Source organism: Geotrypetes seraphini, chromosome 9 (assembly GCF_902459505.1).
Source record: "Geotrypetes seraphini chromosome 9, aGeoSer1.1, whole genome shotgun sequence".
NCBI classification, from domain to species: Eukaryota; Metazoa; Chordata; class Amphibia; order Gymnophiona; family Dermophiidae; genus Geotrypetes; species Geotrypetes seraphini.
This window is the reverse complement of record NC_047092.1, coordinates 112,934,335-112,957,252: the sequence shown is the minus strand read 5'-3', so window position 1 is coordinate 112,957,252 and position 22,918 is coordinate 112,934,335. Positions and strand designations below refer to the sequence as shown.

At 45.2% G+C, this 22,918-nt stretch overlaps 1 protein-coding gene across 1 annotated transcript in view; it reads left to right on the top strand.

The window, feature by feature from the left end:
* FARP2 (FERM, ARH/RhoGEF and pleckstrin domain protein 2) overlaps positions 1-22,918 on the top strand; it is an 818,436-nt gene that overhangs the window by 49,794 nt on the left and 745,724 nt on the right. Inside the window, exon 2 of the mRNA XM_033957823.1 lies at positions 4,825-5,035. Coding sequence (XP_033813714.1) covers positions 4,829-5,035 — 207 coding nt within the window. The 5' untranslated portion in view covers positions 4,825-4,828. The remainder of the gene's footprint in view (positions 1-4,824; positions 5,036-22,918) is intronic.

The window sequence follows — 22,918 nt, the reverse complement described above, 5'->3', positions numbered from 1 at the left end:
TCTTCTGGTTATTCCCCGAGTCTGATTTTCTTTCTATGCAAGCTGCGGCAGGGTAAATTTTGCGGGGCTCGAATCTGACTATGTTTCTATGAGCGTTGATGCAGCGACCACGTGTCAGCGAGAATCAGGCGTGCGCTTGTGTCTCCGGCGATGGTGGGAGAGCTGCAGCGTTCCGGTAGTTTGTTTCCAGCTGACTTTGGTCAGGGTATGCCGGGGCTTCTCTCCTTTCCGGTTCAGACAAGTTGTATGTGTTTCACCAGCTTTGGGACAAGCTTGGGCAGATTTATATGTCTGTGTCTGTGTTCCTGCTGTACTCCCTTGAAGGAAGCTGCTTGTTTAATCGGACTCTGGGGTTAGCACTCAAGGGGTTTACCAGAGAGACTCTGACCTGTGCTAGGTCACCCAGTCTCGGTTTGTCTCCGGACTGGGGTGACATATGGCAACTCACGGCACGGTGAGATCAGCAGTAAGATAGTGCCCTGTATTTCACACAGGTATCTCATTGTCTCTCTTGGGGTCCCTGTAGATTGAGCCTTTGTCTGTTGGTAACTGTCCTTATTTGGGCCTCTGTGCTGAGCTGCATGTGTCTAGTAGTGGCACAGGATATATATGCCTAAAGGTAGTACAAACAGTTTCCAAGTTCGGGCTGTCTCTATGGGCATATTGACACTGCGCATCTTCCTGCGGCCAGGACTCTTTCTCTATTTCTGAGGGGGCCTGGACTTCAGATTTCCATGCTTATCACGCTGTTTTCTCCTGTCACCATTTTCTCATGGCACATGCTAGACGGGCCCCCCGACCAGACAGGAAGGGCTGTACAGCTCCTTTTAACCAGAAGCCAGTTACCTATTCTATCAAATCTGCGGAGGATCACGCGCTATGTGGCTGTTAGCCTCATCCCTGAAGCTCTCATTAGCAATGTGAGCTTTGTCTGATACCTGTAAGGATGCTGTTGTTTTCCACGGGGCGGTAGATGCAGCATCTTGATTGAGTCTAGTACGTATTCACTTTAAAGGACATACGTATTTCGCTCATGTTGCATGGGGTTAGTACTGTTTTCATGGTTCCAGTATATTCCTCTTTACATTGTGAAACTTGATTTTTCCTAGGAGAATCTTCTTGCAGATCCTACAGTCTCATCCTGCCATTCCCTGACCTTCTGCACTTCATTCTGAGGGGATCTTGACTTCTTCCAATGACTCTTCAAGCTTTCTCAAGAGGGAGAAGACGCTATAATGTCAGGTCAGGGGGCTGTGAAGATTTTTCAGGATGCTTGCATCTTTGCATCCTCCTCAGGTTTCCAGTTCGTTCTTGGAGTCTCTATGTTTTGTGTTTCCCTTTTCAGTGTTACTGGTCCTCAGGACAGTTCTTGTAGTTCTTCGGGAACTAAGGGACGTTGTTCCACTTACTGCATGGTGCCCGAGACGGGGATATTGGGCAGGCTGGATCCCATTCTGCTGAATTAGTTTCTCAGGGTTACACATTTCTGCAGACAACCTGGGAGTATATTTACATTTTCCCTATGTACTCCGAATCGGCACTTGGTTTGCCTGCCTCTCTTGGAGCAGCGCTTTCGGTTTTGGCACATGCCATTTCGCCTACCCAAGGCTTCACGAACGTTTTAGATGATGTGGGCGGTGGTACCGTTTTGGCGCTACCAGGCGATTCATCTAATTTCTTCTTGTCTGCCTGCTTGATTCGGACGACTTCCAGTCGGGCCATTTGACTGACACGAAAAGGGTGGTATCTTTTCCTCAGTTCTTTACACGTGCATCTTCGAATTTGCACAGCGCTCTTTTCTCCTGTACTATTGATAGGTATATCGGGGTGATGTTTTTATTCATATAGGAGAGACATGTGTTTCTTTCCGGAGACTTGGGCGTGGGGTCTCGGTCTCATATTGGTATTCTTCTTCGCTTACCATGACCAAGAGTATGGGATTCTGTATAGTTTCTGGGATCCATATTGCTGACTCCACTGGGAACTTCGGCTTGCTTTCCCCTTCTTACACTATAGCAGTCGCTTTTGTTCCGGTGGTTCCCGGTATCTCAGGGCTCCAATTATTTGGTATGCTCCTCATGCATCGCTCTGTATGATTTGGTGGCTCAGCGCGATTTCTCTTTTCAAGGCATGCCTCGGTCTTTGCTGGACTAGCTCATGACCACCGACCATCCCGGGCTGTCGGGTTGGGGGGCTCGGTGGCTTCCATCCTCAGCTCCAGGAGTCTGGTCTTCAGAGGCGACTCAGTACTTGTTCATTCTTCTACTCTTGAGCAGGGTCAGGCTATCTTTCTGGAGCTTCAGATCATTCTTCCGGATTGCCGCTGAGGATCCTTTTGGTCAGTATTAGGATGGGGGTATATTGTTAACCGGCCAGACATTTGCTTGATGGTCGGGATATTAAAAACTAATAAACTTGGAAACTTGGAAACTTCTCTACAGCTTGGGCAGTAGGTGTTGTACTCAGTTGGCAGGTGAAGTGGGTCTGCTTCAATGGGTGGACTCTCATCTTCGTCTTCTGTTGGCAGATCCTTTTATGGATCAGGATAAGAGTTTGGATAGACTTTCTCTCCGTGGAATCTGAGCATGGCCCATTTCTTGTATGTTGCAGTGTACAGCGCTGTGTACGCTTTGGAAAGTGTGCATGTTAGTAATAGTGTAATCTTCTGCATCCTGGATATTGAGATTTGTGGCTCAGGCGTTTTAGCTCTTTTTATGGACGTGAGATCTCCTTGACCTAGACCTCATGGCCTCGTCTCTCAATTCTAAGCTTCCTAGCTTCTTCGGCGGGCCCAGGGAGTGGGAGTTAGAGGGGGTAGCTGCATGGCTCCTTTCTCGCCTCCGCCTTTTCTTTTTCGGTGTTTTCCGCTGGCTTATGATGGCTTGGATTTGCCATCTCGAGCTCGCTTTCCGGGCACAGTATTTGTAGAATCTCTGGATTGACGGCGCCATCCTTACTATGCGGATTTGATGAGTCTTTTGACAGCCGGACTAAGAAATTTCCTGGTATCTCCGGCTTTGCTCGCCTAGGGTCCGATCAACATGGATATTTGTACTACTTTAGTATTACAACCTAGTTTTTTGAAAAATCTTGGCTGACGTGTAAGGGTTATGCGAAGCAGGTTGTTTCTTCTCTTATCCAGGTGCTACGACGTCTTCTCCTGTGGCTTCTGCTTCCTTTTGGAGGTTTTTCCTTTCTTGGGTGTTTCTTAACGTTTGAACCACTCCAGAGTTCCTTTTTGGCACAAGTGTATTGCCGAGGGCTTAGTGTTCAATTCCCTTCAGCTTCTAGTGCCATTCTTGGCTTGTTACAAGGGCTAGGTATATGCTCTTCGCTTACTTCTTAGCTTCATGTAGTTCAGTTCCTAAACAGAGTGCGGTATATTCATGCACTTCTTAAAAAGCCCGGTTTGGAGTACAATCTTCGCGTACTTCTTCTCAGTTTACCGAAGGCTTCATTTCATCCTTGTCTTTTGGGACTCTAAAGGGCTGTGCCGTTGAACATGGGGTTTCTTGTGGCCATGGCTTCAGCTCTGCAGTTTTCTATGTTGCAGGCCTTGTTTAACGGGGATTCCTATTTCTGATTTCCAAAATATGGGGTATCAGTTCGGATGGTACCACTATTTCTTTCTAGGGGGGTGTCATCTTTTCTTTTATGTCATGCTCGCTTTTCCTTCCTTCTTCCTGGGAGGAGAAATTGGGAGCAATGCTTTTATTCACTGCATTTTATGATACGTACGTAGTGTTCTCCGCGAGCTCGGTTTCTAACGACTTTTAGTTGTTTATATCTCCTTTTTGTATTCTTCAAGGGACGCCTCAAACGTATGGCGGCGTCTGAAGCCTCCATCGCTCAATGGGTCCAGGAGGACATTCTTTATGCTTGCTTGCTGGCAGGGAAGCAGTTGGCGAAAGAACTTCATGACCATTCCGCCAGAGCGATGGCTACTTCTTGGGCTCGGCCCAGAGGTTTTTTCCTTGGAGGAGATTTGTCTCGCGGCTAATTGGTCTTCCGAGAGTGCTTTCTCTCCGCATTTCTGCTTGGATGTGGGGGCGCATGCGGTAGGGGCGTTTTGTGCTTCGGTTGTTGCGGAGGCGGTGTTTGCTTCCCACCCAGATTGAGGATTGCTTTGCTACATCCCATTGGTCTCTGGATTCATCTGCTGCTGTTGCTAGGGAAGGAAAAATTATGTTCTTACCTGTTAATTTTCTTTCCCTTAGACGCAGCAGATGAATCCAGAGCCCCACCCTTTCTGGATATTGTCTCTCAGTTTTTTCTTTTGCAACTTTTGCAGTTTGTTATTATGGCAGATTGTTTTCTGTATTATTGCCTTTTGAGATTTGTTATGGGAAAGAAGTTTTTTACATGTTATGCCTATTGATGGTTACGGATGCTTGGTCAAGGAGCTATACTGGATAAACAGGAGGAGTGCCAGCCAATAGGACCACCTGTTAAATCAGTTTCTCTATCTCCGCCTGCTGGTAGATGTGAGCTATCCCATTGGTCTCTGGATTCATCTGTTGCGTCTAAGGGAAAGAAAATTAACAGGTAAGAACATAATTTTTCCTTTTGTATGTCAATAATAAATTTTGTCTACCTGCCTTCACATAACACTGTAGCTCTTGTAACATTTTGTTTGAAGTTCAGAGGAAGTAGTCAAATTTGAAGCACCTTTTTTCTGTTCCGAGTAGCTTCTTTAGATTGAAAGAAGCAGCTTTTCCTTGTTGCTCGGTTTATTTTTTGCTTAGTTCTGCTTAGAAGTATATTGATCTGTGATTGTTTTCATAAGTAGCTTATGTGGGTTTTCTCGCTGCCATTTTCTTGTAGGTAAATGATGGGGGAGATTGAGGGAACATATAGAGTGCTGCAGACACCGGGTTCTCGGTTGGGAGACCAGAAAAATGCTGGAATCAGTACTTTAGAAATGGGCCAGAACCTCTCTATGCATATCTCATCAGTACCTGCCAAAAATCAAACACGAGATGTGAAACTGAGGGTTAAGCTGCTGGATGACACCACAGAGATGCTGGACTTGGAGGTAAGAATTTTACTGGCCAAAAGACCTTGAATTTGTGTGGTGTATTTTATTTTTTTTTCTCCCCAGTTGATTAACTTGATGGACAATGCACTTCTGCAGTAGAAAACCAACTCATTATTATATCTTCCCAGCATTATGTCAACAGCAGCAGAGGTATCCAGTATCTTCAGGTAGTCAAGATCACACACTAAAGAGGGGAGGGAGTTAGAAATAATGTTACATATTATGTTATACTATGATATATAATATGTGTATATTTTTACTGAAAATATGATGAAGGGTGTGTGGTAGGGGGGGTTATTGATTTTACTAGATGTTTATATGGCAGATATCAAAGTGCTATTCTGGAATAATTTGTTGTAATATATTCTTTTGTGCACTTGTTGTTTAATTTGAAAACGAATAAAGAATTAAAAAAAAAAAAAGTCAAGATCAAACAAAGTAAATCAAAAATTAATTTAAAGAATTGGAGGATATCTGCCAAAAAATTACTTGATGTGGTCATGTTTTACCCAATACTGGGTTGCCTTAGGGTAATTATTGGATTTATGTTTTTTGTGTGTTGATATTCTACAACACCAACTACAGACCCATCGCCAACATACCACTCTTCCAAAAACTCATGGAAGGTCTTGTCAACAACAACCTTACGAATTACCTCGACAAGTTCAATATTCTTCATGACTCCCAGTCCGGTTTCCGCCCAAATCATAGCACCGAAACCGTCCTAGCTGCCCTGACAAATTACCTCCTCCACCTGTTCTCACTGGGTAAAAGCGCCCTGATACTTCAATTCGACCTGAGTAGTGCCTTCGACCTGGTCGACCACGACATTATGCTCAACTGCCTTGACTCCATCGGCATCTCCGGACAGGTAATAGATTGGTTCACAGGCTTCCTAACAAACCGTACCTACCAGATCCACAGTAATGGAGCCTTCTCCCACCACTGGCGTAACCCTTGTGGAGTCCCACAAGGCTCTCCCCTATCCCCCTCCCTATTCAATATTTACTTGACCCCTCTGGCACAAAGCCTAGCAAACTCTAACCTAAAATCGTTCATATATGCAGATGACATCACCATCATTGTCCCCATTACCTCACTCACTCTAGAAACGGAAAAACTCATGGCATCTATCCTCACCAAGTTAGAACTGTGGACCTCAAAACTCAAATTAAAATTGAACTCTGAAAAAACCAAAATCTTCCTAGCGAGTCCCAACCACAAATTAACAAACACTTCCCTCAGATTGAATGGGCTAGATTACCCTATCTTACCCACCATAAAAATCCTTGGAGTCATCCTGGACTGCACCCTAACCTTCGATGACCATACCAGTGCCCAGGTGAAAAAATGTTTCTGTACCCTCTGGAAACTGCGCACCATCAAACGCTACTTCGACCACCAAGCCTTCCGTCTACTCGTTCAATCTCTGGTATTAAGCATATTAGACTACTGCAACATTATTTACCTGGGATCCTATAAAAATACCATCAAACGTCTTAGAACAGTCCAAAATGCGGCCGTCCGCCTCATCTATGATCTCAAAAAATACGACCATGTTAGCCCCTACTACACCAAACTCCATTGGCTTCCAGTAGAGGCAAGGATCATCTTTAAGTTCGCCTGCCTCTGTTTCAAAACTCTTACAGGATCTTCCCCAATCTACTTGTCTGAGCACCTCGAAATAGCAGGCCCCTCTCGCACACGAAACGCCCACCTATTCACCTTTCCCTCCCTAAAAGGCTGCCTCTACAAGAGATTCATTGATAGAACCCTAGCATTCCAAGTGGGCAAATGGAACAATTGCCTTACCGCCCTCATCTCCAGCTCCCCGCCCTACCACCTGTTCAGGAAGTCACTAAAAACCTACCTCTTTGACAAATTCCGCTAACGCTGCCTTCCCTCCTTCCCTGCACCCTCCTGACCTCGACATGCCTCCATTCCCTCTGACTACGCCCCCCTCCCAAGCCACTATGGCCTCTCTTTCTCAATCTCTGTTTTATCTAATTGCCCTGCCTTTTCATTGCCTCACATTTAACATCACTGTAAATGTACCACCGCTATAACATGTAACATCGCTGTATACGTACAGTCTCTTCTTTAGTACATGCCTTTTTATTACTGCTATTTATGTAACATCTCTGTAAATGTAACAACACTGTAATATGTATCATCGCTGTAAATGTACAGTCTCTTCTATTGTTAACCGCATTGAACTTCTATGGTATTGCGGTATACAAGAATAAAGTTATTATTATTATATATATTAAACCGCGTGACACACAGAAATTGTAAAACAAAAGTGCCTGCTCAGATTGACATCATATAAGATATTAAGAATACCAAAGTAATACAAAATAAGACAATTGTGATGACCTGGCAGAATTAAGTGACAGAAGAATGATAAAATCTGATTAACCTGCATGTACATGTACACTTCTGCTGGTGGTAATATTTTATGTTATGTAAACTGGGAGAAACACTTGTTGTCCTGGGCTCCATCAGATGTCACCATCCCATCATTGTGGATATTCATCAAGCTTTCCTAACTGACATCTGCTATAGGCTAGTAATTTTTTTTTTTTTTTTTTTTGCTTGCCAAGGTTCTGTAAGAGTGTTATAATAAAAACTGGAGATAATTAGTAGGGGGAGAAAATTTTACTAAAATCCAGGACAATAAGAGAGATTCCAGTGAAAATGAGACAGTGTCTTATGTTAATTTTGGGCCCAAAAAATGTTCCAAAAGACCTTGAACTTGAACTCGTGGCTCTCATTTTTCGTGACCCCATCTCTGTAATGTGCTTGCCAATATTCCAGTTCCACGTCGCAGAGATTCTCCCAGGGCTACCTGCAGAGGTTTTTCAGATCCAGGCATAACCAGGTCTCCACTTCCCATGCTGCTCCATCCACCAAGAAATCGCTATGATGCCAGGCTGAAAGAAGTCCCTCTTCTTATCGGGGGAAGACTCTTGGCATTTCTGCAGGCCTGGGTTTGTATTTTGTTCAAAAGTTGGGTTCTAGACATTATTCGGTCCAGCTGCAGCTGGAATTTTCCCGGCCTCTAACGGATTGGTTTGTGGACTCTCCCACAGGGCTCCTGGAAAAGGTGGACAAGATACAAAGGTGGCGCCTGATGATTCAGGCTCAGGGATATACTCCATATACTTTATCATGCCAAAGAGGCTCCAACGATTGGAGACCCATTCTGGACCTTACTCATGTAAATGCAATGCTCAAGGTTCTGTACTTTTGCATGGAAACGGATCAATCTGTTATAACAGCAGTGACCCCAGGAGAGTTCCTAGCCTCTCTAGATATGACAAGAGGTCTGTTTACATATTCCTATTTTCTCAGACCACGGAAAGTTTTTCTCAGATTTCACCTGCGCAAGATGGAACTGCAAGTGCATCCCTACCTCTATGACTAGCTGGTGACTAGCTGATCAGGACCCCCTTGTCCAAGGGTCAGTACACAGTGGATCAAGTGAACCGAGTCCTGGAGGATCTGAGTTAAATTGTAAATTACCGAAAGCAATTTGATGCTGACTCGATCCCTGGAGCAGTGGTTCCCAACCCTGTCCTGGAGGAACACCAGGCCAATTGGGTTTTCAGGCTAGCCCTAATGAATATGCATGAAGCAAATTTGCATGCCTATCACTTCCATCATATGCAAATCTCTCTCATGCATATTCATTAGGGCTAGCCTGAAAACCCGATTGGCCTGGTGTTCCTCCAGGACAGGGTTGGGAATCACTGCCCTGGAGTACCTGGGAATCTTGTTTGACATGGCTGCCAGCCACATCTATCTACCAGAGGCATGTAGACTTAAGCTGTGCTCTCAGATTTCTTGTCTCTTAACCAAGTCAGCTTCATCGGTGTGGGACTACCTTTAAATTCTGGGGTTCATGGAGGCCAAAATAGGCATGGTTCCTTGGATGAGAACCCACATGCATCCTCTCCAGCACATGTTACATTCTCACACTGGTCTCCACAGATGGATGCGTTACAGAAGTGTCTACCCTGGACAATGGAGGCTTGAGCCAGCATGGAATGGTGGCTTTGTCTTTGATCCCTCTCCAAGGGCATGCCTCTTCCTGGATGGTCATAATGACAGATGCCGGATTTCTAAGCTGGGGAGCTCATTGCATCGTCAGATTGAGGGGAGTTGTTTTGCAAGGTGTACATCCACACAGTCTTTACTGTTGTATCTATGATGGCATTAATGAGTGCTGTTATTTGATGTTTGTATTGGGTTTTTTGTTTTTTTATATCTCATTCCATTGCAAGTAGTAAAAATTTTAATTTATATATGATGTCTAATATATCTCATCCCTCCCATCCCACCCTCCAGCCCCCCCCAACAATGAAAATGCATAAAAGAGATTGGCATACCAAGAAGGCAGTGCAGGCAAATCTCTCTCATGCATATTCATTGTGGATATCCTGAAAACCTGGCCTGCCTATAGATCTCGAGGAGCAGAATAGAGCAGCCCTACCCTATGACCTCTCTCATATGGTGCCTTGTCCAACATGTCCTCTCTCTCTCTCTCTTCCCCCCCCCTTTTGAAGCCTAACATCCCCGCTTTTTATTTTTTTTTTTTTTTGTAGCAGAGCTGGCATCTCCTCCTTTCCCATTTCAGGTCTAGAATCCCTTTCTTTCCTTCCTTTGTATCCCCTATCCAGCATCTTTCTCTGTTCTGTTGCCCCTAGGTCCAGCACTAACCACACTGCCCATTATCCCAGGACAAGCAGGCAGGTATTCTCACTAATGGGTGACGTGATCCAACGGAGCCCCGATGTGGATGCCTCACAAGCAGTCCTGCTTGAAGAAACTCGAAGCTTCGAGTCGCCCGCACCGTGCATGCGTGAGTGCCTTCCTGCCCAACGCAGGGCACGTCTCCTCAGTTCTTACTTTTCCGCGGAGCCGAGAAGTCCATCTTCGACTCTCTGCGTGAAGTATTTTCACTTGTGCCTTCTAAAGTCCGCGGTTTTGGGTTATTTTTCTCTTAATCGCTGATTTTCATCGTTCTTTTCTTGTTTTTAAAAAAAAAATTTCCATCCGTTCGACTGGGCAAGCCACGTGGCCGCAGCCCCGCGGCTTAGATCTTGCGGCGGAACTTTTTCGGCCTATGTCCCTGCCTGCTACCGGTTTTAAAAAGTGTTCCAAGTGCCAGCGCGCGATTTCCCTAACGGACCCTCATCGACGCTGTCTTCGGTGTCTTCGGCCTCAACATCTACCGAAATTGTGCCGGCCTTGCTCAACACTTACAGCCTGTGCTTTCAAGCTTCATTGCATCTTGGAGCAGCTTTACAGCATGGAGTCTTCAATGGAGCTTTCGTCATCGAAGGGTGCTCTACAGGCTCCCACACCTGCTGCTCCGAACCTTATCAAACCTGCCTCGTTTGTACCGGCTCTGCCTTCGACGCCGGCTGCGGTGCCTTCCTCCTGTCTCTTCAGGTCAGATAGCACAGCAGCCCATTCCCCTGGTAGTGCTTAAGGTGCCCACGGCTTCTAAGTCCAAGCACTCTCACACTGCCTCGAGGGAGCACGAAGCACATGCAGGTGGTCCCGTTGGAGACGCGGATCCATCCTTGCCGGCTTCGTTCCAGACCTTACTGGAGAAGCAATTCATTCAGCTCTTTACCACAATGGGGCCGAAGCTTCTCTCTCAAATCCAGCCTGGGCATGCGGAGGTCTCCCGCGAGGTCGAGCCGCCTCCTGTGCCTCAGTCGTACGCACACTCTCTACAGGGAGCAGAGTCTCTGCAAGTGTCTGGTCTGGTATCGATGCATGCATCGCAAGGAGCAGAGTCTTTGCACATGCCTCCATTGGAACCGATACACTCGATGCAAGGAGCTGGGTCTTTGCGAGTGCCTCGTGGTTATTCCTCCCAACCACTTCTGCTTCGATCTACAGCCTCCAGCCCCATCCATTCTCTTGGGGCCTCGGCAGAGACACACTCACCTTGAAGGTTGAGACACGGTTCGAGGCACAGCTCGCATCATCGATCGAAACATTCTTCGAAGCACTCATCCAGGCATGCTTCGCCCCATCAAAAACAGCCTTTTCTTCAGTATTCTCCACCGTCCACTGCAACCCTTCCACTTGTGGATCTTGAGGACACGGTGAGGTCGTTTTTTCCGTCTAGATCCCCGTCTTCATTGGATAAGGCTGCCTCAACGTCCTCGAGTCCCTCTCAAGGCCAGGCTTTGGCAGACCAGCTGTTATTTTCTTCTTTTCTACGTCAGATGGCAGCTAATTTGGACATTCAACTGGACACTGGGTCCAAATTTTCCAAGGAGTATCTCGAGACCATGCATCTCCCTCAACCTCCTGCTGAATCCCTCAAGCTTCCTCTTCATAAGCTCTTGGATCAAACCTTTGTCCACTGTCTGGAAACTCCCTATTCCATTCCAGCTGTTCCGGGGAAATTGGATTCCAGATACTGGACTGTCCATCACAAGGGGTTCGACAGTGCTCAATTGTCCCATCAATCCCTTCTGGTGGAATCTTCGTTGAAGCGTTCTCACCCTTCTCAAGTATATGCCACTGTCCCTCCGGGCAGGGAGGGCAAAACGATGGACATATTTGGTCGTCGCATTTATCAGAACTCTATGATGACCTTCAGAGTCCTCAACTACAACTTTCACTTCATTACCTATTTCGAGTTTTTTCTGTCCATCCTTCCCAAGTTTATGCCCTACTTGGATTCGCGGGCACATTTTGAGTACCAGGAAGTCCTGGCATCATTGTCCCAACTTCGACTGCAACTTCTTCAGTCCTCATATGATGCCTTTGAGCTGTCTGCTCGGGCTACTGCTTGCTCGGTGGCCATGCGACGCCTGGCGTGGCTCCGCACCATCAATATGAACCCGAATCTGCAGGACCGGCTGGCTAATGTCCCTTGTGCTGGCACTGACCTCTTTGATGAATCCATAGAGGCAGCAACCAAGAAGCTTTCGGACCATGAGAAGTCTTTTCAGTCTATTCTCCGTACTAAGCCAAAGCCAGCTCCTCCTTGTCCTTCATGCCTGCCTCTGATTTACCAACGGCGTTTTCCACCGAAACATGCTGCTGCCATTCGTCAGCCTGTCAAGAGGCAACATCCTCAGAAGCAGCAGAAGCCTCAGCCACCTGCTGTACCCAAGGCTCCTCAGCCTTTTTGACTGTCTCCTAGAAAGCATAACATCAGTCGTTCTGCCTTTTTCCGTTTTTCCCCCTATCGGAGGTCGTCTCCATCATTTTTACTACCGATGGACGACTATTACCACCGACCTCTGGGTCCTTTCCATCGTCAGGGAGGGATACTTTCTTCATTTCCAACAAGTTCCTCCAGAACATCCTCCAAGAGAGTATCCTTCCTCCTCTGCCCAGACCGCCCTTCTTCTTCAGGAAGCTCAGGCTTTGCTTCAGCTCCGAGCTATCGAGCCAGTTCCTTTGGCACAGTAGAACAGGGGATTTTACTCCCGCTACTTCATTGCTCCGAAAAAGACGGGCGATCTGCAACCTATTTTGGATCTCAGGGTGCTCAACAAGATCCTAGTCAAAGAAAAATTTTGCATGTTGACCCTGGCGTCTCTTTATCCCCTCGAGCAGAACGATTGGTTATGCTCTCTGGATCTCAAGGAGGCCTACACTCACATTCCTATCCATATGGCCTCCCGCCAATACCTCAGATTTCGGTTGGGGAATCTACATTATCAGTACAGAGTACTCCCCTTCGGCCTGGCCTCGTCACCCAGAGTCTTCACCAAGTGCCTGGTAGTGGTGGCCGCAGCACTCAGGAACCATGGTCTTCAGGTGTTTCCCTACCTGGACGATTGGCTCATCAAGGATTCCACGTCTCAGGGAGTCGTCCTATCGACCCAGCGGACTATCTGGTTCCTGCAGAGTCTGCGATTCGAAATCAACTTTTCGAAGTCCCAACTCCACCCTTCTCAGGCTCTTCCCTTCATCGGAGCTGTTCTGGACATTGTCCAACTCAGAGCATTCCTTCCTCAACAACGTCTGGAGACTCTTCTCCATATTTGTCAATCAGTCTCCTCTCGCCCGTCCATCTCGGCGAGACACATGATGGGTCTTCTGGGTCATATGGCTTCCACAGTACATATGACTTCTTTTGCCAGACTTTACCTCAGAATTCCTCAGTGGACTCTGGCATCTCAATGGATGCAAGTTTCCGACCCTCTGACTCATCACATCCAGGTCACTCCTGCTCTGATACAGTCTCTTCGCTGGTGGGTGCTCTCTTCCAATCTATTCAGAGGTTTACTTTTTCACCCCCCCTCCCATCAGAAGATTCTCACGACAGATTCTTCGACTTACGCTTGGGGGGCTCATCTAGATGGTCTCTGTACTCAAGGTTATTGGACCAGTACAGATCGTCAGTGCCACATCAATTTGCTGGAACTCAGGGCGATTTTCCATCCTCTCAATGCTTTTCAGCATCTTCTTCGCGACCGTGTATTCCTCATTTGCACGGACAATCAAGTCGCCATGTATTATGTCCACAAGCAGGGAGGCACGGGATCTGCTTCCCTCTGTCAGGAAGCTCTGAAAATTTGGGATTGGGCAATTCGCCACAACACTTCCTCAAAGCTGTCTACATTCAGGGGGCAATGCCTTGGCGGACAACTTGAGTCGTCTTCTACAGCCTCACGAATGGACTCTCCATTCCACGCCCCTTCATCACATCTTCTTTCAGTGGGGAACGCCTCAGATAGACCTCTTTGCAGGCTCCCACAACTACAAACTGCCTCAGTTCTGCTCCAGGATCTACACTCCTCATCGCCTCAAGGCAGATGCTTTTCTTCTGGACTGGACGAATCTCTTTCTATATTCGTTTCCTCCGTTTCCTCTAATTCAAAAGACGCTGGTCAAGCTGAAGTCCGACCACGCCATCATGATTCTGGGTGCTCCTCGGTGGCCCAGACAACCTTGGTACTCCCTCCTTCTTCAACTCAGCAGCAGGGAGCCATACCTTCTACCAGTTTTTCCCTCTCTGCTTACGCAACATCAGGGATCTCTACTTCATCCCAACCTGCAGTCTCTCCACTTAACAGCTTGGTTCCTCTCAACATAGCTCCTCTACAATTTTCTCAATCTGTGAGGGATGTTTTGGAAGCTTCACGGAAGCCTACTACTAGACAATGCTATCACCAAAAATGGATTAGATTTTCTGTTTGGTGTTTTTCTCATCATAAGGAGCCTCAACTTTCCTCCTTATCTTCAGTTTTGGACTGTCTGTTGCACCTTTCTCAGTCTGGTCTCAAGTCTACCACGATCCGAGTCCACCTTAGTGCTATTGTTGCTTTCCATCAGCCTATTGAAGGGAAACCTCTCTCTGATCTTCCTGTGGTTTCCAGATTCATGAAAAGACTTTTCAATGTCAAACCTCTTCTCAAACCGCCTCCTGTGGTTTGGGATCTCAATATTGTTCTTACTCAACAGATGAAACCTCCATTTGAACCAATGGACAAGGCTCATCTGAAGTATCTCACTTGGAAAGTGGTGTTTCTCATTGGCCTCACTTCTTCTCGGCGAGTCAGTGAGCTTCAAGCGTTGGTTGCGGATTTGCATTTTACAGTGTTCCATCATGACAAGGTGGTTCTTAGCACTCATCCGAAATTCCTTCCTAAAGTAGTCTCGGAGTTTCATCTCAACCAATCTATTGTGCTTCCAGTGTTTTTTCCAAAGCCTCATTCTCATCCTGGAGAATCGGCTCTTCATACTCTGGACTGTAAACATGCTTTGGCTTTCTATTTGGAACGCATCAAACCACACAGAACTGCTCCTCAACTTTTTGTCTCCTTTGATCCGAACAAGTTGGGACGTCCTATTTCTAAGCGTACCATCTCCAACTGGATGGCGGCTTGTATCTCTTTCTGCTATGCCCAGGCTGGGTTTCCCCTTCACAGTAAAGTCACAGCCCATAAGATCAGAGCAATGGCAGCTTCTGTGGCTTTCCTCAGATCTACTCCTTTTGAGGAAATTTGTAAAGCTGCTACTTGGTCCTCGGTTCATACCTTCACTACTCATTATTGTCTGGATACTTTCTCCAGACGGGATGGACAGTTTGGCCAAACAGTATTGCAAAATTTATTCTCCTAAGTAGCCAACTCTCCCACCATCCCACTTTGGTTAGCTTGGAGGTCACCCATTAGTGAGAATACCTGCCTGCTTGTCCTGGGATAAAGCACAGTTACTTACTGTAACAGGTGTTATCCAGGGACAGCAGGCAGCTATTCTCACGACCCACCCACCTCCCCGGGTTGGCTTCTCTGCTAGCTATCTGAACTGAGGAGACGCGCCCTGCGTTGGATGGGAAGGCACTCGTGCATGCGCGGTGCGGGTGACTCGAAGCTTCGAGTTTCTTCAAGCAGGACTGCTTGTGAGGCGTCCGCTTCGGGGCTCTTTTGGATCATGTCACCCATTAATGAGAATAGCTACCTGCTGTCCCTGGATAACACCTGTTATGGTAAGTAACTGTGCTTTTCTTTACATTCACTTCTGCCAACAAGAAAGTAAAGGTAGCACAGGGTCATGGAGCTTGTGCCCATATTTGCAGCTGCTTGTCCTGTCCGCTGATGTAAACTCCATTGTTGAAGGGGTCATGACTTGAAGATGCTGAGTGAGTCATGGGCTCCGAGGTCCTGTGCTGTCTCTACTTGGGTATCAGTACTTTGATATTGGCTGAAAATAATATCCACACATGTCTACTGTTCACTCTAAACTCTACACCTTTTGGTAAGAGATCAAGCAGAAGTTTTGACACCTCCATCCCCCCCCCTGCAGCTTGTGCTCTGTCTAGCTCCCCTTGCCACCCTCCATCTCTTCTCCTGCTTTCCCAAACTAAAAGCAGCAATGGAAAACCAAAATATAGCCATTGCAGGGCAGCACTGTGCATACCTGCAGCTACCAGCTCTACCCCGGAGTGGACCAGAAGCCACGGGTATGCATAGTATGGCCCTGAGATGGCTATATTTTGTTTTGCTGTTACTTCCCCAAACAAGCAGCAACAGGAGGGATGTTTGGGAGGGGAGGAAGGAGGCAGATGCTGGATGGAAGAATTAGGAAAGGGTTTTGATGTACTGCCTTTTCTGTATTACACTCGGTGGTTTACATATTATACAAAGCAGTGAAGAGGGAACCAAAGTACACACCAAACAGTGGACTTAAAACAACACCAGGGGCCTTCGTTGATTGGGGTAGTTCACGTTATTGAATGACCTCACTTTATTGAATGACCTGACACTGACTGTGTTTCGGCAAACAATTCCTGCATCAGGGGTCCATATAGTTATCAGTCCATACATTCAAGGGTATGTAAACATTTGATCAGGGCATCCGGGCCAGTCAGAGCTTTAGGACCCTTCCTGATGTATCCGGGGAGGGCCTTGAGGCTCTGATTGGCCCTAGTTGTTTAAGGCCCCTCCAATAGGAGAGGCCTTAAACACCCTGGGCCAATGATAGCCTCAAGCCCCTCCCCGGTGTATCCCAAGATGACGAAGCAGCAGCAGATGATGTCTATGTCCCTCCGGCTCCAGCTCATCTGTTGAGATAAGGGGGAGTGGTTGGGTCCGGTCGCGGCGGAGGTTTACTGCAGCAGGAGAAAGTGGGCATCTGTCCTGATGCATCACAACACAGGGGCAGCGGAAGAGTGTTGTCTTGGGTTTGGAGTTTTTTTTAGTGGCGTTGACGTGTTTTTTTTTTCTGTGCATGTGCCCATCAGCTATGGTCGCATGCAAATTTAGGAAATCTTCGCTACTGTCCACCAACCTTATTTGCATGTGCAATTTTTTAAAGAATGTCTTGGATTTTTAGATTCGGTATCAGAACGGCTGCATTAGCAGACAGTCGCTTTTTAATACTGGTTTTTGAGAATCTTCCTCTGTGTGCCTAATTGGGGGGGGGGGGGCAGGAGAAGATAAGCTTGGACCCATCATGTTAACCACAGGGGGACCAGGGACCTTCTCATTCTGCCTTATTCTGTCATTTTGCACTTTTGCAGTGAAACTTTGCTGCCAAGTACTCAACCATTCATTCTGTCTATTCCTTGTCTGTCCCATCTGAAATGAAAACTGTTTCATATTACCAATGTACAATCTTACTTTCTGAAATATGTATCTGGCCTGAGAATATATCACAGAAGCTGTCCACTGTTTATGCTTTTTTTCCTTGCAGTAAAAGCTCCTCAATATACATACTTGCAGTACATTATTCTTCTGTGGCAAGTGCCAGTGTATTTCTATCCTTTCTACTGGTTGTATCCTGATAATTTTTTTTTTTTTTTTTTTTTTTTTTTGCTGAAGGACAGGAAGGCAGAAAAAGTACAGGCTTCTAGATTACTTCCTCTATGGCTTTGCAAAAATAGTCTTCTAACTCTGAGCTAATGCCAAGGTAAAAACCCACAGTGAACATCAGTCAACTACTTAGATCAAATTCCAGCAAACTCAGCTGACCACTGACCCAACATGGTGCCAACAGCAAAATTAGCAATGTTATAAACCACCCTACTCATGTTGAAATGATACTCAGAATGTAAGATAATACTGCTTACAAAAGGATTCCACATGAAGCCCACAGTTTTTATTACAGGGTAGATGACAAAAAAAAAAAAAGTACTCTCAAAGTAACTGCATGTTTTCATTTGGAAGATTTGTGGCAGTGTAGTCTTTTATACAAGATTTTAAATTGACAAGCCCAAGGAAACTTAAAAAGATTGGGTGTGTCACATTTGTCTGACAGTACAAAGCATCCCGCTGATGGGAGAAGCATGAGAATAGCTACAGATCTTGTTTACCAGGAAGCTCTGATTCTGGAAAAGAATGGGAGTCCACCTTAGCTGAAGAGACTTATTAGTGAATGTGCTATTAGTCTAAAATTTAGAAAAAGTGTGAAAATTGAGAACATGGCTGGGGAATGGCAACTTCTCTGTCCTGAAGAACACACCACACAAATCTTTTCACAAGAAATCCATTCTATTTGCCTTAAGACTAAATTTTTGCACTGTGTTTCAACCATGTCTTTATATGAATGGGCAGACTGGATAGAGAATATGAACTTTTTTATCTGCATGCATTTTCTGTTTCATTGTCAAAATACAAAGAAATATGTATTTGTTTTCCTGGGGGATGCTGCAGTCATAAAATTCACAGCTAATCTTAGAAAAAGGGTGCTTATGTGGTCAAGGCACAAGAGTCTATCTTTTAAGTCTATTATTTATTTAATTTGTTTTCTTATCCCATTGTCCCCAAAGAGGTCAGAATGGGTTACAGTAGGTCATTCCATGTCAAGTGGTCCAGTATTGAAAATCATACCCATTCAGCTTCATCCAAATTGAATACAATTTTGTGAGGATGTTCCTTCCATATAACCTCAAATAAAACAATGTAAACATTTTCAACTGGATCTCTATTGGTTTGAGACCTAGAGGCTGTCAAATAGAAACATAGAAATATGACAGCAAATAAAGGCCAAATGGCCCATCTAGTTGGGCATTCTTGGAGTACTGTGCACTGCGTAACACAAAATGGCAACTTTGTCCATCCACTACATCCCAACAAAGCATCCAAGATAGTTGAAATTTTGCATGTACAAAGATTGTGTACAAAGTTTTGCATGTACAAAGTTTGTGTAGCATTAGTTTACCTCCCCTTTTATGAGCCAGCAAAGTAGGCAAAAAAAATATTATAAACTTTGACTCCTCATTGCTCCTGACCTATATTTTGATTCAAGTCATAACTCTACCAGCAGTCATGGCACAAGACATGCACATAGGATTTGCATTAAGAGGCTTTGCAGCCAATTGGAAGCAAAGATAATTATACAAAGAAATTATATTAGTGCTTTATACAAATTTTGGCTGTTTTTTGGGGGTGCAAATATTTCAACTGTACATTGTCAAAGTTTTTATTTATTTTTTTACAGTAGAATCTGTTATCCAGCACCCATGGGGATTGGTGGATGCTGGATAACTGTAGTTTCTGGTTGCTTGAGAGTTACTGTAAAAATATGTTTTTGGTTTCCCTTCCCACCTCACTCTATCATCCCCCTGCCCCCACTTGTAGGTCCAGCATCTGTTCTTCCCTTCTTTTTCTCCCCTCTTCTCCCCCATTCCCTTTCTCCATTCCAAAGCAGTAAAACCAATCCTGACAACACCCTCTCTCCCTCTCTCCATTCCCAAAGCAGCAGAGCATCCTGACAAACCCCCCTCCCTCCCTTACGGGAAGGTGTAGCAGCAGCTGGCAAGCAGAGGAAGTGCTGGTAAACAAGCAACTTCTGGCCAGCCCTGGCAGGGCCTTTCCTCTGCTGCATCGGAAGTGATGCAGCAGAGAAAAGGCCCTTTCAGGGCTAACCAGAAGCAGCCTGTTTACCGGTGCTTCCTCTGCTCACCGGTTGCTGCTGCAGCTTTGGGTGAAGGAGGGAGGGAGATTTTTCAGGATGCTCTTTTGCTTTGGGAACAGAGGGAAGGAGTTGTCGGGACCTGCTGCTTCCGGAACGGAGGAAGGGAGATTTTTGGCTGTCATGATGCTTTGAGAGCTGGAGGGAGGGAGATTTGTGGTTGCTGTTGATGCCTCTGAGGCTGGAGATTGTTGGGTCAGTAGCACCACTTTGGATGTTGCCTGAGGAGCACGAGAGACGATCCTTTTTGTGGCCCAAAATTTTTTTGCCAGTTGTTTGAATACCACAATTTTTTTGCCAGGTTAATTGAATACCGGTTAGCTGAGTTTCTACTGTACATCACTTGAAAGAGTGTCTCTTTTGCTTCAGAAGCCATTCTGTTTGATATTTGATACAGTCTTGCTTTGGCTAAAAGTTAGATCTCAAATGCATGCATATACATGCAGATGTTAAAAAGGGCATGTTTGGTATATTATTGTGTAATATGCAAATGAGCTAGAGGTGTGAAATTGCATGGTACATGTAATCTTGTTGGGTTTGCCATGCTAACTCAGGTTATAACATCTATTGCTTTCACATACTCTTTGTTTATGGCCCATTAAAATGTACATTTAGTTGGTGATTCATTGCAAGTTCAATAAAGGTTTCTGGCTGCACATCTCCAATTTTAATAAAATATAGTGATAGAGGTTTTGGGCCATGGGCTACTAACTGGACAACTTATTAGATATCAATGTGCTTTGGTTTACAAGTTAATATAGTTGAAATAATCTTATAATTCAAAATTAACATTTCAAGTTCTTATTGCAACTTTTTCCACTCTTGCTGATGATTCAGATTTGTTGTGTGCATTTTCTTATGAAATTTCTGCTCACTATAATCCTGGAAAAACTGAGGATCAGCCAAAACCCTTCACTTCACCCTTCCCTTCATATCTTGACTCATGATTTGCTTTTCTATGCCCACTCATTCCAGCTCTTTAAAAAAGGATCTTGAGGGGGGAATCGCATGACAATGTGAACGTAGAGGATGTGTTCTCTTCTGCTCCTGGGCCCTGCACCGTTCCGGCCTCTAATCTCCGCATTTCTTTTGTTACTGTGTCTTGCTGGTGTGCACTCAATTTAATGTGCACACTCTATGGACAAATATCTCACATGATCCAGGGGGTGATATGTCTGGGAAAAATAAAAAATAAACTGAAGGACTCCAACTGCAACTTAGCTAACAAAATGGCGCACATGTCTTCCTTCGTTTCCTCAGACTTCACGGAGCACCAGCTGTCTCGAGCATGAGAACCCCAGCTTTCGAAGCTCTCTGGCTAAGTGGGTCATTTGGAATAGGTGCTGTTGGATCCAGTTCGCAGAACAGGGGAGTTGGAAAGCCATGTTTCTTCCTTGGAGGACTCCTCCCATGCGGCAACCCCAACCTTGGCTGCTTTAGAATGCCATGGATTTTAGCTCCTAAGTAACTTTATATTTTTAAAATGTTGCCACTTTTCTTGAAGCAATGTGATGAGCAATGTTTGCACAAGTATTTGCAAACTTATCTCTGTTTGGGGAAGTGGGCTAGGCTGTCTTTATCGGTCATTAGTACTCCGTCTATTTATGGTGACTTGGGCCTTTTGAATATACGGTATCTTATTATGGCTTGCAATATGTGTCATATATGCGATTGCTATCATGCTACTTGTGATTTTTCTGCAACTCATATGGAGTTCATTCTTATGGGCAATGTTCATTTTAGTTATTTACACTCTCTGGGCATTCGTTTACCTGTTGTCTTGCGTGACTCTTCTAATCTCCCCTTGGCAATTGCCACTTGGAGATGGCTCTCTTGTCGCAGTCACTTCTCCAGTAAAGCATCTCTGTATCTGGCTAATCGGAACAATCTGCACTTCCCTCCTGGCTCCATCTTCTCGACCTTTGCTCGTTGGCAACAGAAAGGAATCCATTACCTGGTTCATGTCCTTACTGCCGATTGTAAAATACAGTCGTTTGCTGATTTATACTATAGACGTTTATTCTTCAATTAAAGCATTATATGACTAGCTTGCTTGGATGGACCTTACTGAGAATGTTCAAGAAGAACTGGCATTACTTTATACTTTGGGGGCACAAATTAAGGTACCTCCTTTTTTTTTATCATCACAGAGCTCTTCAAGATTCCACGCCTACACTTACTTATCATACTTATGCCAGGACTTGGCAAGAGGATTTACAAATGTAGCTTTCTGTGCAGACTTTTAAAACTTTTGTCTTGGCAATCCGCAAGACTTCTGACATTGTGATGTGTTGGGAGCTACAATATAAGTTTGCTCTGTGCCTTTATATTTTGTCCAGAAGGGTTGGACTTATTGGATTTGTTCCAAATGCTTGCTGCCCTAAATGTGGGGCAGTATGTGTGTCTTTGGGCCATATGTTTTGGTCTTGCTTTCATGTACAATGCTTTTGGCACTGCCTGTTGCATGATATCTTTGTTTTGTGGGAGTGTGGTGTTTAAATTGGACCCTGGTATTTTATTTGATGTGTTTTCTCTCCAGAAGCCCACATTCAGGGGTTATCTTTCCTTTCTTAAGCGGGCTATCTTGATGAGGAAAAAGGTAATCTTGCTGCGATGGTTGGACATGACTGGTCCCTCTGTACAACAGTGGAAATTACAAATGATTTATTTGCTAAAGCTGGAAAGCACTCAGATTAAGGGTTTGGCTTCTGTTTGTGGGAGCATTTTTTCAGTGCACTTGGAGTGTGTTGTTCCCTTTTTCTCCCAGGAATTGGAGCCATATCTCGAATTTCTAATTGGGTTTTGTACGTCTCTTGCGGTTGTTTGTTTGTGGGTATTGTATGGGATTTAGAAGGGAATTTGGGGGAGGTTAGGGGCAAGTGGTTAGCTTTACATATGTTCGACAAATTCCTTGTGAGCAATTTGCTGCCTGTGTATCTTGTTGTTTTCGTTTCTGTGCCCCTTTTTGTATGCCTATTTGCTGCTATTGTGTTGTTGCAGGCCTTTTTGAATTGCTCAATAAAAATGATTTATACATTAAAAAAGGATCTTACTTGAACCAAACATCGGGCATATTTGCAATACATTAAGCTATCTAGCATTCTCCTAACTTAATTTTGTTATATATTGCTATGTATGTTATTGCATAATAATACAACTCTGCCTACTTCTTATGTAAATGCTATTATCCCAGGACAAGCAGGCATGATATTCTCACATGTGGGTGACGTCATCTACGGAGCCCCGATGCGGAAGCATTTTCAAGCAAACTTGATTGAAGATTTAAGTTTGCTCTGCTGCTCCACGCATGCGTGCCTTCCTGCTCCACTAGGGGGCGCATCCCCTCGTGGTCTCCAGTTCAAAATTTTCCACTGAGCCTAGAAGTCGTGTTTTTTCAGGCTCTGCCCCAAATACCTTCTAGCAGCGCGATTTTCTTGTTTTTCCTCGATTAAGTCGCTGTGCGCGAAATTTTTCTTT